Source organism: Miscanthus floridulus, chromosome 7, assembly GCF_019320115.1.
Source record: "Miscanthus floridulus cultivar M001 chromosome 7, ASM1932011v1, whole genome shotgun sequence".
In the NCBI taxonomy this organism is placed as follows: domain Eukaryota; kingdom Viridiplantae; phylum Streptophyta; class Magnoliopsida; order Poales; family Poaceae; genus Miscanthus; species Miscanthus floridulus.
The window spans coordinates 128,195,049-128,208,099 of record NC_089586.1 but is presented as its reverse complement, the minus strand read 5'-3'; the positions used below and the strand labels follow the sequence as shown (position 1 = coordinate 128,208,099).

The window sequence follows — 13,051 nt, the reverse complement described above, 5'->3', positions numbered from 1 at the left end:
ATTCTCAATTTCCCATTCTTTTTTCGTACAAGAATGGGATTAGCTAACCACTCAGGGTGGTATACTTCCTTGATGAACCCAGTCACCAAAAGCTTTGGAATCTCCTCACTGATGGCCCTACGCTTCTCCTCGTCGTAGCGACGTAGGCGCTGCTTCACCGGCTTAGAGTCTGGCCTGATCTTCAAGGCATGCTCAGCGACTTCTCTCGGAATGCCTGGCATGTCTGACGATTTCCATGCAAAGATGTCTCTGTTGGCGCGGAGGAAGTCGGCGAGCGCGCTTTCCTATTTAGAGGAAAGCGTGGTGCCGATGCGCACCACTTTGCCCTCGAAGCCACTGGGTCTATGATGACCTCTTTGGTGCCTTCTACATGCTCAAAAGACCCGGCCAACTGCTTGGGGTCAGGTGCTTCTTTGATGACCTCTTCCCTGATGGTCGCAAGCTCATTGGATGCGACAATTGCCGCGCCATGTTCATAGCGCTCGACCTCACACTCGTAGGTGCGCTGGAAGGAGGTGCTGATGGTGATGACCCCGTATGGACCCGACATCTTCAACTTCAGATAGGTGTAGTTGGGGACGGCCATGAACTTCGTGTAGCATGGATGTCCTAGGATGGCATGGTAGGTTCCATGGAACCCAACCACCTCAAAGGTAAGGGTCTCTATCCTATAATTGGTCGGATCCCCAAAGGTGATGGGTAGATCGATCTATCCAAGTGGCATGGCCTAGATTCCTAGCAAGATGCCATGGAAAGGCACCCCGGTCGATCAGGTGCATGCTCAGTCAATGTCCATGGTGTCGAGCGTTTCAGCGTACATGATGTTAAGGCCGCTGTCTCCATCCATCAACACTTTGGTGAGCCGCTTCATGCCGATGATTGGGTCAACCATGAGCGGATATCTTCCTAGCTGTGGGACACATTTTGGGTGGGTGGTCCGATCAAAGGTTATGGCAGACTCTGACCATCGGAGGAAGGAAGGCGTGGTTGGCTTGGCCATATAGACCTCGTGTCGCGTAAGCTTCTGGCGACGCCTAGAGTCATAGGCCGCTGACCCTCCAAAGATCATAAGGCAGCCATCCAGCATCGGAAATCCACCATCCTTCCCCTCGACATTGTTTGCAGCCGGCTTAGGCTCCTTCCTATGCTCCCCCTTGTTGGAGCCTCCAGATAAGAACCGCTTCATGAGGACAGAGTCCTTGTATAAGTGCTTGACGAGGAAAGCATGGTTTGGGCATGTCCCTTCGAGTAGCTTCTCGAAGTGGTCTATGGTACCGGCGGCGGGCTTCCGACCCCCTTGCGGTCGGTGGTGGCCACGAGTGAGCCCTCGCGTCATTGCTTGTTCTTCTTCTTGTTGGGACGATTGGAGGCGCCTTCACCAGCGTCCTTGTCTCGCTTTGCCTTGCCTTTGAGGCGGTCAAAAATTGCCCCGATCGCCTCCTCGCCCGAGGCATGGCTAGTGGTGATGTCGAGGAGCTCTTTGGTGGTTCGCGGGCCCTTACATCCCAACTTGTGAACCAGGGACTCACAGGTGGTCCTAGACAAGAAAGCTCCTATGACGTCGGCATCGGTGACGTTGGGTAGCTCATTGCACTACCAGGAGAAGCGTTGGATGTACGTATGAAGAGTTTCCCTGGACTTATGTTGGCAGTTCTTGAGGTCCCACGGGTTCCTAGGGCACGCAGATGTGGCCTGGAAGTTTCCCACGAAGATCTCTTTTAGGTCTGCCCAACTTTAGATTTGGTTAGGTGGAAGGTGTTCCAATCACGTTCATGCCGAATCAGCTAGGAACAATGCAAGGTTGCAAATAATGAAATCATCACTATCTGCTCCACCGGCTTAGCAAGCAAGCCGATAATCCTCAAGTCATAGTCCGGGCTTCGTTTCCCCAAAGTATTTTAGGATGTTGGTCGGTGGTCGGTACCGTAGTGGGAAGACGGCGTTGAGGATATGCTGGCCAAAGGCCTGAGGTCCTAGCAAGTCAGGGCTCAGGCTTCGATCCTCACCGCTATCGTAACATCCGCCACGATGAGGGTGGTAGCCGCAGCTAGCCTCATCCCTCGCATCGCCGCGGGCACACCTGCGGGCGTCAAGGGTGTCGCGCGCGTCATGGTGGAGACCGAGACACTCATGCACGTGGATCACGGTGTGTGGCCTACCACCTTGCTGTGCTTGGTGGACTAACACATCCTTGTTGGGTCGCTTTGAGGGCATGTGCTAGCTGGCATCGAGCTCGTGTCGTCGGGACAATGAGCTCTCGGCCTGCTGCGCCACCATACACTCAAGTAACGTGCAAATCTCGTGATGGGCCTGATGATCCTCGGATGTTACGGGCCCCGAAAGCCCCCAAAGCAAGGTCACCGCAACAGCGCTGTTCTGGCTTGCCCGGGTGAAGTGTGGGAGGGCTTCGTCGTCCTCGATGATCCTCCAGTTCACATCACGGCCATGGCGCATGCGCGCCCACCGTCTCCATGGTGTTCGATCTCTCGCTCGAGCTCCACGCATTCCTACTTGAGCTAGAGTCATGATTCCTCGATCTCTTGGTGCTGGGCACTCAACTACTCTACTCGTAGGCGAGGTGGGCCCCCTACATCCCCCTTGACCTCATCATCAAGGTTGTTTGTTGGGGTAGCCTCTCCCTGGTGGATGCTTTCGACGTATCCCTCAGGGGTACCTGTCATAAAACATTCACACGAGAGGTGATGGCTCTCCCAGCTGGGTCGGAGGCCAACTCCGATTCTCCCACGAGGAGGTCATGGAAAGATTCCATGATATATTTGGTCATCCCCATGAACTCATCATTCATAGGGGATGAGGGCGTGTGTTGCGCCACGAGGTGGCCAACCTTCTCTGTGGCATTACGCAGACTGAACGGGAGCGCTATCGGGGCACTCCGGATGAGGTATTCTAGGGAGATCAGCTCTCCTCTAGCAAGCTGCGTCATGACGTTGGCGAACAAGAACATGAGGTGGCCCAAGTCTTCCCGGGATGATCGAGGTCTTAGGAAGGCACCGAGCTAGCGCTCTAGCCTCTCATAATCAAAGCCAAGGAGCTGGTTGCTCCCAAGGGCATGGGCCTCTAGTCCATGTAGCTGTAGCTCCTCAAGCGCCTCGGCGATCATGTTGAGGCCGATGGAGTGGAGAGGTTGGACGGTGACGGGAGCCTACGCCAACTCTTCCTCTGTCATAAGTATGAAGTTCAGGTTCCCAAAACACATGTGCACGTTCGGGACCCAGCTAACGCCATGACTAGCCATTCAAGGCCTAATATAGACGTCAAGACGTGTAAAAAGCCCCTACCTGGTGCCAACTGTCGATGTTTTTGGACCACCGACGAGTAAATTTGTATTTACGCGTCTGGCTCGGATGGTGTGCTCGGAGGACACAAGGGTTTATACTAGTTCAGGCGAAACGTCCCTACGTCTAGTTTGTTGCTGCTCGTGTTACCGGCACTTGGTTTACAGTAGGGGTTACAAACAAGCGAGAGAGAAAAAGGATCCCAAGTGTCTGGTGGAGGGAGTGAATAGGTGCTGAGAGCTCGATTGCTGCTCAGCTATGTGCTCGTGTCGTGCTCTTGTGTTTTTTTATCTCGTTGTTCGGCCCCGTGCCCCTCTAGATCTTCCTTGATGGGGCGCCCTGCTTTCCCTTTTATAGGCGAAGGGAAAGCACGGGTTACAGCGGAGGAAAAGAAGAAGAACGAGAGAGAAGAAGGCTCCAGGATTGTCGGGTCCTTCTTCTCCTTCATGAGGGTCTCGCTGATCCTATAGATGTCAACAAGGACAACTCCACGTCGTAGCCCTGTTCGTCACTAGCGCCATGCGTAGGCGTCATCTGCCAGTCATGGCGTTCCATTCCATCCCAGCGGACGTCGTGGTGAACTGACGCGCCTGTCAGTGTTCGTACGAGGGTTAGACAGAACAACATCGACACGTCCGATGTTGTTCTTGATGTGAATCCTCAGGTATGGCCTGTCATGGCCATGGGTTATATTGAGGCGTGCTAGTCTCTTCCCTGGTGTCAGAGTTTTGACCCAGGCCCATACGCTTGGACCTGGAGTGGTTGGCGGTGGTATGGGTCCCCGTCGGAGGAGACGGAAACCGCGGCCTTGGGGTCGGGCGAGACGGAGCTCGCTCCAAGGGGTTGGGCGAGACGAAGCCCGCATCCAAGGGATCGGGCAAGGCGAAGCCTGCGGTCTCGAGGTTGGGCAAGGCGAAACCCGCACCCAAGGGGTCGGGCGAGGCAAAGCCTGTGGCCTCGAGGTCGGGCAAGACAGAGCCTACACCCAATGGGTCGGCACGAGGCGGAGGCTACGACCTTGAGGTTGGGCGAGACGGAGCCTGTGGCCTCGAGGTCGGTTGAGACGGAGTCCGCGGCCTCGGGGTCAGGCAAGACCTTTTAATACGTCTTGCTTCATCCAGGGAAGTCAGCGTGGGCGCTAACTTCCTTACTTTGGGTATCCCTAATATCGATATCCGACACTCGTGAAATAGCTTCATTTTGCTACAGTTTCATCTAACAGACCGAGGACAAAATGGCTTTGGTTCTAGCTTCTCTCATGGAATAACTTCATTTTGCTCGAGCTTCATCTAATAGGTCGAGAAATGTTTAGTAAAACAACTTCTCATTAGACCTACTTCATACATGGCTCCACTTGTCATTGGGTTAACCCTATTACTCATTTCTCGTCCCCTCCTCCCGAATCTATCTCATCTCCTACGTCTCTCTCGTTGTTACCTTGCCACCCTAAGGGCCCGTTCACTGGTCTGAATCTTGGCTGAAACTGGCTAAAAAATATTGTTCTGGCTGAATTGTTATGAGAGAAAAATACTGTTCCGGCTAAAAAAATAATCTGAATAAATCAAATATGGGATAAGCCGAACGAGGGCCTAAAATTGTCTCGCCTACCGTTGCCCCAATTCTCAGCACGATGACATCGACACTTCACCACCGCACCGGACTCCTCCACCGACGCAAGACTCCTCTGACATCGGCCCTTACCTGCTGGTGTCAGACATAATTAGCACTGAGTAAACAGTAAATATGGTACTGTCGATTGCTGTTTATAGAATATTACATAGACGAGTCCCTCCTGATTTCTTGGTCAAGCTCCACTTCTGCACACTCGTGGCGCGATGGAGCGTGACCGCGAGCGTTGGCATCAAGACCGGCGTGGGAGGACGACGTGACCCATGAGACTAAGATTGAGTGAGGTGAAGCTCAATTTTTTAGCTCGCTCATTGTGTTTCAGCTTCAAGCACCAGGGTTTGCGGGGCATTAGATATGGAGCTGTTTCGTGAGATGCTATCTAGGGCCTGTTTGACACGGCTTTGGCTCTTCTGAAAATGGCTTCGGCTCTGGCTCCTCTAAAAGAGCTGAAGCCGTTCTGGAAAACGTTTGGCAAAATGGCTCCTTCACACTAGACGACGTGAACCCACAGCAAGGAGCCGCGCGAAGCTCGTTTTTTAGGCTTCTCCTGCGCAGGCAAAAAAATAGCTCCGGCTCTTGACTGGCTCCCTATGCGGAGCCCTTTCCAAAACAGACGTTTGGCACAGCTCCTTTAGGAGCCGGAGCTGAAGCCCCTGCAGGAGCCCTACCAAAGAGGCTCTTAGGTATTGTGAAGCAGCTTCTGGGGCGACCGGTGAAGCGCCGCAAAACACGGCCCTAGACAAGTATTCTGTGTTTCATCAGATAAAAAAAGGAGTTTTCAAAAAAGAAGATAAATGCTCTGTTCGTTTCGCTGAAATTTAGCTTACGTTGATTTGTTGTGAGAAGAAAGTACTGTTTATCTGTTGAAAAATATTACTGAAGTAGTGTACGGCAAAAAAAAAAAAAAAAAAAAGACGACGACGACGACGACACCACGGAGGGGTAGTATAAATTCATAGAGAAAGAAGGCTTTGACAGTTTCACTAGAGGTAGCAGTAGCACGCCGAGAATTACCGAGTGCTTGCAGAGTACAGGTCGTATCGCTTGGTTGCATTGCACGACGCAGAGGATCACTCACGCAGTCACGCCTGATCAGTTACGCCTGATCAGTTGTTGCTTGTGCATGGGCGGGGCCCACTTGCATTTGCCGCCGCCGCCGCCTCCTCCTCCATTTTGACCCACATATATCTATCAGCCATGGTTACAAGGTGTTCCTACTAAATTTTAGTCGTTGTTCCATCAGATGTTTGACATATGTATAGAGTATTAAATATAGACTAATTATGAAATTAATTACATAACTTGTGACTAATTTACGAGACGAATTTTTTAAGCCTAATTAATCCATGGTTTGACAATGTAGTGCTACCGTAAACACGTGCTAATGACAAATTAATTAGGCTTAATAAATTCGTCTAGTAGAGTACTGACAAATTTTATAATTTATTTTTTTTTATTAGTATTCAAACACACCTTCTAGTCATGGGAGGAGCGCCCGCCCAAGCCCGTGCCGTGCCTCTCGCAGACATTCCCTCCCCCTCCCCCTCCCCAACCACAGGAACCAAAAGTTACCAATCTCTCCAGCCCTTAGCGTTCCATGCACCATGCCGTGAGCAGAGGCGCCCGCTGGAGAAGAGACGGAGGCGGAGCTGGTGTGGACTGTTGTGACTGCTGAGCTTCCTTGTGTGGGGGTGGGAAAGAGAGAGAGTCAGAGAGGGAGACAGAAGTGGCTTGGTTCATCTGCAACAGTCGCCATCTCTGCCTGCTTTTCAGCTCCTTTGCTTGCTTTCCCCGCTCATCTCTTTTGTTTTGGCCTGCCCTTCCTCTCCCTCCATCTCCATCCATCCAAGCCAGCCGCCTCCAACTCCCTACCCTCCTTTTGCTTTCCCACATCTTTGCTCAAATAATGATGGGGTGGTGGTGGTGGTGGGTTTGGTCGTGACCCTGCCGCTGCCGCTGCATCCCCACTCTCGTCCAAATCCACCGGCCGCTTGCTTTCCTGTCCTCGCCCTTCCATCCCGGCTCGCCAGGCGCCACCCTCCTTTTCCTCTTTTCAGCTGCAGTTGGGCAGCAGTAGGTTTGGTTCTGCTTGCCTTCCCCTCCCCACATCCCTTTTCCTTGCTGGGGATCGGGAGGCCTTCATCAAGCCATCTTCCTCCCTGCTGTCCACATCTCGCTCCTTGTGCGGGGTGGTGCCGGCTGGTGGTGCCGCTACTGCTAGCTAGGAGCCCAATTTCTTGATAGGATTGGTGCGTGCCAACTACAGGTTTGTCCTGTTGGCTTTGCTTCTCGGCTCAGCGGCTGGTGCTCTGCTCTGCTCTGCTGGGAGCACCAACTGCAGCGTGTTCTTGCGCCGGTTTGGTTTCTTGCCGTGAATTGGGTCGAGATTGGAAGGCTCTCTCCCGTTCCGATGAGGCTAGATGAGAGAAATGCTGCCGTGGGGAGGGTCAGGGACCATTTCCCCGTCGGCATGCGTGTCCTCGCCGTGGACGACGACCCCGTGTGCCTCAAGGTGCTTGAGAACCTCCTGCGCCGCTGCCAGTATCATGGTAAGGATTTCCGCGACACGGCGGCAGCGCTGTCATTTTCTTTTTTGCGGCCTGCTAGTAAGCCAAGTATATTTCTGGTTCAGTGCTGTTAGATTTCTATTTTTCCTGGATTTTGCTGAATTATCTGCTTCCAGAGTATTAAAAATAAAAATAAAAAATGCTGTTGTGTAATTGTGTTAGGGGGTGTTTGGATCCAGATACTAAAATTTAGGAGGTGTGTCGGGAGGACGTTGCATGGGGTGTTCGGATACTAATAAAAAACAAATTACATAATCCGTCAGTACTCCACGAGACGAATTTTTAAGCCTAATTAATCTGTCATTAGCACATGTTTACGGTAGCAAACATTGTCAAATCATGGACTAATTAGGCTCAAAAGATTCGTCTCGCAAATTAGTCGCAAACTATGTAATTAGTTTCGTAATTAGTCTATATTTAATACACCATGCATGTGTCAAACATCCGATGGGACAACGACTAAAATTTAGAAGGGCAACCAAACACCCTCTTATACTAGCTGTTACAGGTATATATTGTGTATGCACTTATCATGTGTAAATTCTTGCCGCAGCTACAGATTTGTTTACATCAAATGATGAAAATAGTTAAGCACTGAATTGTTGACCTCACTATCACCATGTAACTGAATGCTGCATTTTTTGGGGCTTTTACTACAAGTTGTTAGGTAGTTTCTCATGCAGAGTATGTACAAGATGCTTGTTATGGCTTTTGCTACAGCTACTCATCTGTAAGACCGGATTGTTTCGTATTTGCAGTGACAACGACGAATCAGGCTGTTGTCGCCTTGAGGATGCTGAGGCAAAACAGAGACTTGTTTGATCTTGTTATCAGTGATGTGCACATGCCAGACATGGATGGCTTTAAGCTTCTGGAGCTTGTGGGGCTCGAAATGGACCTCCCTGTCATTAGTAAGTCCAAAATGCTATATCTTACTGGTGGCCGACTCTCACTGTTGTTGATAGTAATATGCAGCTTTTACTTAATGATATTCTTATACTATCTGCAAAGCATACATGCCATACAGCAAATCTTAAGCTTGTATTGGAGGAATGCAAAACTTGCTAACCAGTCATTATCCATGCAGTGTTATCGGTGAATGGAGAGACAAAAACTGTAATGAAGGGGATAACTCATGGCGCCTGTGACTATCTCTTAAAACCTGTTCGGCTGGAAGAGCTTAGGAATATCTGGCAGCATGTTGTTAGAAGGAAATTCAGTAACTGTGAGCGTGCTAACATTGATGGTTATGAGGAGTGCACTAGGCCATCAAATGCAGATTTTGATCATGTACACAGCCAAATTACAGGTGGGACACCTGACCAATGTGGAAGGCCCAGCAAGAAGAGGAAGGAATATCATAGTGAAGAGGAAGATGAAGGAGAAGAGAGTAATGGCCAAGAGAACGATGATCCTTCAGCTCCAAAGAAACCAAGGGTTGTTTGGTCAGTTGAACTACACCGAAAATTTGTTGCTGCTGTCAATCAGCTAGGAATTGACAGTGAGTCCCACTGCCACCCACTGTTCTTTTTTCAGCTTTGCTGCTGTTAAGTTATTTACCACGGTCCATTCTACAACCTAATCTTTTCTGTTGATGCAGAAGCTGTGCCAAAAAGGATACTTGAGCTCATGAATGTTGAGAGACTCACCAGGGAAAATGTTGCAAGTCACCTGCAGGCAAGACACTTATGGACTTAACCCCACTTTGTTCAGTTTAGCAAGTACTGGTAACTCAAGAATTGTGGTGTTCAGTAGTGTGGTTCACCAGTACGTGTAATAAGGATAACATTAAATTTTTAGTTTCCACTGTTCAGAAGATGTGTGGCTTAACTTTTCAAGCTATCTGGCATTAGGCTCTGTAAAAATATGCAAGTGTCCTGGAGCTTTTGAGCATGAAAAAGTGCTAATAGATTGTTTGCTCACACATTATTACTGTTAACTACTACAAGAAAGCCACCTCACCCCCCTGATTAAGCAAAGACATACCTGTTTTAGGCATATTATACAGTGGGAATTCGTGACAAGTGCATATATTTATTGATTGAAGTTCTTTGGTTTTTGCTGATTCAGTCTTATAAACGTGGAAGAAAGGACACAGTTTGTTCCATAGCTCCATTTTCAGTTTATCGTGTAATGATTTGGACTACATCTTGCATACATAGTGAAGCTGAAAAGGACTCAGCTTTCATATCTCGAATGCAAAATTGGCCCTCTTGTTACTGTACATGTCCAATACTAAACAAACTACACATCTAAACTGTTTGCTTTTGTGTGCCATGCAGAAGTATAGACTCTATCTTAAACGGCTAAGTGCTGTGGCATCGCAACAGGCTAGCATTGTTGCTGGTTTGGGAGGCAACGACCCCTTTATGCGGATGGGTGCATTTGAAGGACTCCAGGGTTATCAATCTTTTGCCTCTTCAGCAGCTCTGCCATCTTTTAGTCCACAGGGGTTGTTAAATAGAAATAATCCAACATCATTTGGAATTCAAGGGATGTCTGCTTACAGACCAATTCAGATTGCAACCGGCAATTCCACAATAAGTCATTCCAATGGCGATCCAAATAAATATCACCTTAGCCTACCAGGTACTAGTAGCCGACAAGGAAATTTGGCACAAGGTTTGACAACTTCAGTTGGGCAGGTCCAGCTGACACAAAAGTGGTTTCATGAAGAAACTGAAGATCTATCTACTATCCTTTCTGTGAGTGGCCGGGCTAATAATGGCGTGCCTGGCACACTCCAAAGCGTCACAAATAGTCATTTGCTGCAGCATGGCCTTGTTGAATGTAGACAAGACAAAGTTGTTATCCAGCCATCTTCATCTGGAAGTTCAGATCGTCTTGAAGGCACTGTTGGAGTTTCCTCCAGTCTGATGGATTCTTGTGCATCCCAGCAGAGGGTTGTTCCATTGTCTGCCTTTTCTACCAGTGCATCGCCAATGAATGGCTCGTTTTGCAGTAACGCCATAGCTGAGTTGGGTGCTACGTCCTCTGGAGGTACAAATATTTGCCCCTCCAATGACCTCAGAGTAGCAAGAGACAACAAAGTGGGAGCTAGCTCTTCTGGTAATGTGATACTTTTGTCTCCAGACACTGTGCCAAACCAAAAATACTTGAATTTTGGTGGTGGAAGCAATTTGAGGCAGAGCATGGATGGAGGGAACACAGACAATCTGTTGAATCCCAAGTTCATATGGAGTTGTTTGCCGACCTCTCTACCACCGAATCTTATCGGAAGTCATCATCCCATGAGCCAAAGACCAAATAACGGAAACCTTGGTGGCACAATGGTTGGACAGACAACAGCAAGTGCTTCAACAGCTGCTCCACAGACGAGGATCGACATGATTATCTCCGGAGACACACCGACTCCAAAGAGCGCATCGGATTTGAGCTTCCCTAGGGTCCACAGCGAGCTTAGCTCTAGCAGCTGCAGCTTCGACGGCCTCCTCAACTCCATAATCAAAGTGGTAAGGAAGCTCTTGTTATGTTTCCCAACTAGTCTGCAGGGTTCGTCTTCTGACGAAAGGAAGGAGTACCTGCTACATTTCATCTAACAGCAGTGCTGATCCCCGTGCAGGAGAAGGACGATGCTTCCTTCAGCGATGACCTGGGATGTGACTTCTACTCCCTGGGTGCCTGCATATGATCGCCACCTTCCACATATCTGCATCTGTGTTCATCTCTCATTGTATGCTGTGCAGCTAGTGTTAATCTTAGGTAAAATTGTAGCTGTGCGCCTATCTATGCTGCTCACAGCCAAGAAAATACAGTAACTACTAGGTCTGTTCTGTATGTAATGTGCTAGCAGTAAGATATCTGGATTCTGGAAGGTAATGTACATTTGCTAAATTGAGCTGGAGACACTGTGTTGACGCAAATTCCGGTCACACATTAGCAAGAGCTAGATCGTTCGGGCAGCAACGGCTGAAACACGCAGAAGAGGGAGGTCTAAACGGCAAGGCTAACTAGCAGGTCGACAAGGCCAAAACACGCAGCGGAGGTTTGTCAACTTGATAAACCCATGAACGCTTCCTGTTAAGACCTGTCGGGTGACACAGCGAGGGTGTCCTATAATCAACAAGGCCACCGATTTGACAAACCCATGAGGGCCTCCCGTGAAGACCTGTCGGGAGACATATAGCGAGGGTCTCCTAAAATCGGCAAGGCCACTTAGAATGTCCACGAATCTGGGGGGAGGGGGTCCTAAGGTTACCTAAAACATCCACAATCCCATTGAGGGACACATGTAGGATAGCGAGGGGATTGGAAGAGATATAAGGAGTAAAAAGTGAGTAGATTGATAAAAGATCGAATGTGTAGCTCGACACCTCAATCGGCGGTGTATCCCATATTTGATATAGAGTTGGGATGGTTTTATCCCATTAGAAAACCAATTTGGTATAATTTCATATCGTTTACTAGAAACCATGCGCTTGCCTGTATTGGGCATCCTGCCATACGTGAGATTATATAGAATGTGATGCTGGGCTCACTTTGGTGAATAAAAACAAAACAACAACTATATAAATATGAAATATTAGCTACTCCCTCCGTTCCAATTTTTAAGTCACTTTGACTTTTTTAGTTCATCCATTTTGTTATGTATCTAGACATATTATTATATCTAGATGCATAGCAAAATAGATGTATCAAAAAAGTCAAAGCGACTTATAATTTAGAACGGACGGAGTACCAGACAACTCATATCATAAGCTCAGGAAGGTACCAGTAAGACTTGGCTGCCAGCAAGACTTTGCAGGTGAAAGACAAGCATATTCCAGGAGAGCTTTAGTGTCCTTCGTGCTCTCCAATTCATCATCATCCTCGTTTGACTTGTGACGACGATGGAACGATAGCCTGAAATACAAAATGGCATAGGCAAAAATAATCATTCACATACAGTTTAAGAAAATATAAGTTAGCATCAATTGACAGGGAAAGCAAACTCCAGGAGGTAAGCTAGAAGTTAATCCTGTTACCTAGGTTCTACTTCTACACTTGCTAAACCAATTCACTTTGATAAACCAATCAGCTGTAGATCACAATAGGTTTAGCATTAGGTAGGAGTAGAAGTATAAGAAGTAAAAAAATACACAACAAGTATCAGTATTAAGTATTGTGGCATTGCTGAATGGAAAAGCTTTGGGATCATGGAAACTCTTCTTGGATGTATCCATAGTCGGATAGAACTGCATGGATAACAAAGAGAGAGAAAAGGACCAAGACGATGGACTTAACTAATCTGTTCATTAGAGAAAATAAGTAAAATCAAATGGGACTTCCCTCGGGCAGTCAACCAGATAGATTGTGTGTGTGTGTTTTTTTTTGAAACAAAAGGCAGGAGCTCTGCCGCTCAATTAAGACGAAAGAAAGTAATAATGTACAAGAAGGTTAGCCAACCGATTAGCCGAAATGGCACCCGGGGGACTAACCACCCCACGCGACGCGATTGAGCACAAATACGACACACTGCCATGGATCATCGTTGCCGAGCATGGAAGCAAAGCTGCCAGCAGCTTGGACTTCCCATGGCAGGCCACCCACTGGTCACCT

General features: G+C 48.5%; 1 protein-coding gene across 1 annotated transcript; it reads left to right on the top strand.

Annotated features, from left to right (window-relative positions):
- The first annotated feature begins 6,576 nt into the window (after positions 1-6,576).
- On the top strand, positions 6,577-11,380 carry LOC136464726 (two-component response regulator ORR23-like). Its single transcript, XM_066463681.1, has 6 exons — positions 6,577-7,474; positions 8,251-8,403; positions 8,580-8,993; positions 9,093-9,169; positions 9,775-10,965; positions 11,076-11,380. Exons 1-6 carry the CDS (start codon positions 7,336-7,338, stop codon positions 11,142-11,144), a joined length of 2,043 nt encoding a protein of 680 aa, XP_066319778.1. The 5' UTR covers positions 6,577-7,335; the 3' UTR covers positions 11,145-11,380.
- The last annotated feature ends 1,671 nt before the right edge of the window (positions 11,381-13,051 follow it).

Bases quoted from the DNA above. Each gene is read 5' to 3' on its own strand.
- LOC136464726 (XM_066463681.1), top strand. From the start codon at position 7,336: ATGAGGCTAGATGAGAGAAATGCTGCCGTGGGGAGGGTCAGGGACCAT. The intron at 7,475-8,250 runs GTAAGGATTTCC...TCGTATTTGCAG, and splicing joins GCGCCGCTGCCAGTATCATG to TGACAACGACGAATCAGGCT. The intron at 9,170-9,774 runs GCAAGACACTTA...TGTGCCATGCAG, and splicing joins ATGTTGCAAGTCACCTGCAG to AAGTATAGACTCTATCTTAA.